We start from the raw sequence: 5484 nt of genomic DNA, 5'->3' as shown, positions 1-5484 counted from the left end.
GATCCAAAATCACCAATAAAGGTTTCCAAAGAAGACTCTTCATTCCAAATGACCACAACCCTTGGATTATTTCCATAGAATACAAAAGGACACCAATTTTGGCTCCAATACTTTCCCTCCAATGTGGGTATCCAATCATGCAAGATAAACATTACTTAAATGCAATAAATGATGGAATACTAAAATATACTTGTTTCCTCTTTGAAGCCTCCACTTGGAGAAGCCCAAAGGTCACCCATTTTTCCACTTGCGAAGTCATTAATTATCTCATTATAGGCATCCACATGTAGGGAAAGCAATATTAAATAATTTTGTTCAAAAACCACCTTTACTACTCCTAGTGAAACCCATCACCCCTTATGAATGTATTACAAACAATAGTGAGAATAAATATTACAAAACATTTTCACAGTATACCCTAAGTGCCTTAGGAAACTTTCCAAGGTGGATACCACCTCAATCCTAATAGAAAATTAAATAAATAATCCTCTTATAATAGATTTTAGAAAGGGAGAATCATAGTCAATAAAAAGCAAGTGCAAGGAAAAAGACACACAAATGCTAATACTATGGAAAATATGAACATAATGCTTGGGATTGTAGAAAAGGGGTTATAGACCTATATAAAAAGAATGTCATGAATGGTGATAAAGAAGTGCACTTCACTAATGATACTATTCACAAGGAAAATAAACAACTCATCCAACTATTTTATAAACCATTAAATTTATAAAGTGATCATCAAAGTATATTTAAAAATAGTGTCAAAGGAAATATAGGTTTGTTGACATGCCTCTGTTTCATTCTCACAGAAGATGATGTGCTTGAGGTTTCCAAGAATAATGGTGTGTCCATTTGATAACTTAGTGCCTTCTTGATTGTAGAGAATGTATTAAAAAATATTTGCACATCTCATATTATATTATGTTATTTTGTGTCTGTAATCCTTAATCTAAACAACTATTAACAAAATAAAATATAGGTTATAAAGAATACAAAATAAATTAGTTACCTATAAATTTGGCTCCAATACTTTCCCTTCAACTTGGGTGCTCAATTTTGCAAGATAAACATTACATTAAATGTAATAAATGGTGGAATACTAAGAGACACATACAACGTTCACTTGGAGAAGCCCAAAGGTCACTCATTTATACATTTCCTAAGTCATTAATTACCTCATTCTAGGAATCAACATGTGGAAAAATTAATATTAAATAATTGTGTTCACAAATCACCTTTACCACTCCTAATGGAAGTCATCACCCCTTACAAATGTATTACAACCAATAATGAAAACAGATATTACAAAACATTTTCCCAGTACACCCTAAGTACCTTAGGACATTTTCCAATGATGTGGGGACCATGTCATAGGATTTGCAAGGTAGATGGTACCTTAATCCTAATAGAAAGATCAATCGATAATCCTCTTACATTGAATTCTAGAAATGGAAAACCATACTAGACCAAGTGTGGGTGCAAGGAAAAATACACACAAATGCTACTACTATGGCAAGTAAGAACATAATGCTTGGGAATGTATAAAGAGGGTTAAAGACCTATATATTAAAATAATGTAATCAATGGTAATAAATAAATGCACTTCATTAATGATACTATTGATGAGGCAAACAAAGAGCTCATCCAACTATTTTACCAACTATTAGATGTATCAAAGGGACCATAAAATTATATTTCAAAATATTGTCAAATATTTTGAAAATGAAATATAGGTTTCCTAACATTGTATTTCATTGTTAGAGAAGATGAAGTGCTTGAGGTTTCCAAGAACAATGATGCATCCATTTGACAGCTTAGTGTAGGACGCGTCTATTCTGGCTCCAAAATGATAGTATGGATTGACTAACACACGAGTTAGTCACGTGTTTTACACTGTCGATTTTGCAATTAACGGCTGCGATTGACTAACCTGTCGCTAACACATTGTACGAAAGGTCTTTTTTGGAGCAAGAATAGACACAGCCCTTAGTGTATGCTTAATTGTAAAGTATTTAAAATAATTATACATCGAACATTCTTGTATGTTATTTTCGGTTAATGTGTTTACCATTACCCTAAACATGCGTTAGGAAAAATAAGATAGAGACTATAAAAAATACAAAATAAACTTGTTAACTATTAATTACATGTGATACCCAATTTGTTATATGTAACCATGATGTGTACAATTTTCTCTTGATTTTGCTATTAATTCTCATTGAATTTTATAAGTAGGTTTGTGCGGTTAGAATTGCTGTAGTTTAAACAAAAACAAAGAGCACTCATTTTTCAAAGCCATCATGTAAACCGTGAAAACACCTTCATAATCTGAAAAGGATGTTTGACAGGATTTTATAATTTTATTGTCGTTCTTTAATGTTACATCTGGTGGACTTGCCCGAGGTAATTGTAGTGATTGTTGAAAGCCTTGATGTTTCAACTGAGGGTCCATATTCTAGAACGGTAGTTGCATTATTCTTTTTCCAATAAGAATGGCAGTTGAGAGTGTATCCGTTGGTTTTTAACTCGTGCTCTTTCACGTTTAATCAGATTATAATTGTACGGACACTCAACAATTTTGGAGAAGAAAAGACATCCGAAATAACCATTTCAAATATGTCTGTCATTGATGTGTTTTTAGTGTTTGGAACTTTGTGTACAATGCTCAGTTTGATTTTGATTTTGTAGCTGTTGTCATTATCAAATACACAATGTTTAGTTAAGTGTTGTAAGACTTTAAGTCATGGTGTCGTCATGTATCGGCTTTTCGATATATTTATAAATGTTAAAATTATAAATATATTATGAAGCCGATGCATTCTACCGATCCCATAACCAGAACCTTAAATCATTATTCAAACTATTTACTTCTATGCCAGCCTCTTCAGTAAGAATCTAATCATCAAACAAAGAGTTCCAATAAAAAGCAAAATTTTCTTATTGTTAAATTCACTTACTTCTAAATTATCTTTTTTAGTATTTTTAAGAGTTTGTGGTCTCATTAAAACTTATATCATCTTTAATGAAAATCATTCAAATTACAAATAAAAAGTTACAATAAAATTGTAGTCTCAAAACTTCAAAAAAAACTTTTAAGAAATCCATCATTCTGACAATTTGATATTATATTATGTAATTTAGATTCGCCAATGGGATCAGTAAAATATGTACGTAAATGGACTGAAAAAAATTCAAATCACATGCTCACCAACTCATTTCTACTGTTTGAATTCAACCCATTGCTCCAAATGTTGGGTATATATAATAGGTTTGAAGACAATTGAATTTGTCGAACAAGGCAAGGATTTCTCTCCTTTGGATACAATCAATTATATATAATGGGTAGAGCTCCTTGCTGTTCAAAAGATGCAGACCTCAATCGTGGGGCCTGGACTGCTGAGGAAGATATGATCTTGAGTGAATACATAGCAATTCATGGCGATGGTGGATGGAGATCTCTCCCACAAAAAGCAGGTGAATTATAACTTCATTTCATCTAAGACATAATCTTAACATTTCATTAGAACCAGCTTAGCAGTTCTTTAGAATCAGCTTAGTAGTTCTTTGGGAACAGCTGAATTAAACAGTTGGAGGCTTCATGGTTTGTTTTTCAGGTCTGAAGAGATGTGGGAAAAGTTGTAGATTGCGTTGGTTGAACTATCTGCGTCCAAACATTAAGCGGGGAAACATTTCGCCAGACGAAGAGGAGCTCATCATCAGAATGCATAAACTCCTTGGCAATAGGTATTAACAAGCAGAATGCTTATAGACTTTATATTAGTACTGAAAAGAACTGATATTTTCTTTTCATGGTTGGAATTATTTTTGTTGATCATTATTGTTTTTATTAGAAATAAGATTTTCTTGTTTTTGGTTTAGATTGTGTGAGTTTTTGGTATGATGGTTTTATGTTATTTTTGGATTAGATTGTGCAAGACCGTCGGAATGAGGTATCATCAAGAAAAAGAGAGCTATAAAAAAGTTTTTTGTTCTTTGTATCAACATTTCAGATCACACTCTATGATCCATCATCAGAAAGATAGAGAACTATAAGAATCCAAAACATGATTCAAAATGTATAGATACGGAAAACTCTTGTACAATCTAATTCAGAGTCAATAACAATCATTATTATAGATTGTGCAAATCTGATATCTTTTGATGATAAATTGTGGTATTATGCAGATGGTCTCTCATTGCTGGACGACTGCCTGGTCGAACAGACAACGAAATCAAGAATCACTGGAATACCCGTTTGTTCAGGAAGATCGAACACAGAGAATCCAGAGCTCCCAAAGAGCAAAAGTTGAGTAGAAAAGCCAAGTCTCCATCTCATGGTAAAGAAAATGATCATGTTTTCAAAATTGTTCCTGTGAGAACAACTGTATCAAGAATAGATAAACTCTGCAAAAAAGCTCTGGACAATAGTACTTCAGATCATAACATCAAATTGCAGAGTAGTTGTACAAAAAATTCAAAGGACTCCAAGTCATGGTGCGAGTTATGGGCAGATGAGTTAATGACAGACACTGACTTGGAGTTGGTGGACATTAATTTGGATGAGAATATTGCTCAGACAATTTCAGATACCCAATTTCCACATTCTCAGCACCGTGCAGAAAATGAATTTAATACACTCAATACCTCATCAAATTTCAACGAGATTCCTTCTCCTCCATGTACTCCATTCTCCTCTCTGAGTGCCTTCTCAAAATATTTCAGAATAGAAGAGTTAGAATCAAGGCCAAGTAATGATTTAGAGCAAATAGATTGTCTACAGAGTGGTCCTGAAAAGTTAGAAACATTTAAAAGCTGCAGAGAGCAAGTAATGGAGGACATATTGAATGATATTGATCAGGATGATTGGGTAAAGGAGTTACTTGACTGTCAGTTATGATGTTGATTGGGTAGTGGAGTTACTAGACTGTCAGATATGAAGCCCAAAGTTGGGCAGCCATGAATTAGAGTTATGATCAGATTCAATCTGTTCTGATAAACTTTTTCAAGGTGTATACATGTCTGTCCATGTCAATTCAATAGAAAATGTATATGATTCCATGCATTTCTGCTCTAATATTGAGAAGGCCTTTCTTCGTTTGAAATTTGAGGTGATACTTTTCTCAATTGAGATTGATAGTGAGATTTTTTCATGATTAATGTCAACCCATCATCATTAACACATTGCATATCATACTTCACAACCCCTCATCACATTAAACTTGCAGATTATACTTCACAAACCAAAATCTGAAATATGATTTAAAGCATTGAATTCAAGCAAATTCAAAATTTTATTATATCATTATGAACTGTGAAAATCCATGACTTTAATTGAGGGTGATATTCCATTTCCACCATTATAGCCAAATTGACCAATGCAGAAAGAAAATTTTTGCAGAGTATTTCATTTAGTATTTGCCAGTACGAGGAAAGTCCTGTAAATGATATCGCTTGTTGGGCTGAACCACGTGATTACCTAAC

General features: G+C 33.0%; 1 protein-coding gene across 1 annotated transcript; it reads left to right on the top strand.

Annotated features, from left to right (window-relative positions):
• Positions 1-3265: 3265 nt before the first annotated feature.
• On the top strand, positions 3266-5105 carry LOC131027151 (transcription factor MYB8). Its single transcript, XM_057957138.2, has 3 exons — positions 3266-3477; positions 3618-3747; positions 4189-5105. Exons 1-3 carry the CDS (start codon positions 3342-3344, stop codon positions 4898-4900), a joined length of 978 nt encoding a protein of 325 aa, XP_057813121.2. The 5' UTR covers positions 3266-3341; the 3' UTR covers positions 4901-5105.
• The last annotated feature ends 379 nt before the right edge of the window (positions 5106-5484 follow it).

This window comes from Cryptomeria japonica, chromosome 10 (assembly GCF_030272615.1).
Source record: "Cryptomeria japonica chromosome 10, Sugi_1.0, whole genome shotgun sequence".
NCBI classification, from domain to species: Eukaryota; Viridiplantae; Streptophyta; class Pinopsida; order Cupressales; family Cupressaceae; genus Cryptomeria; species Cryptomeria japonica.
The sequence above is the reverse complement of the archived record's forward strand: the minus strand, read 5'-3'. Positions and strand labels throughout refer to the sequence as shown.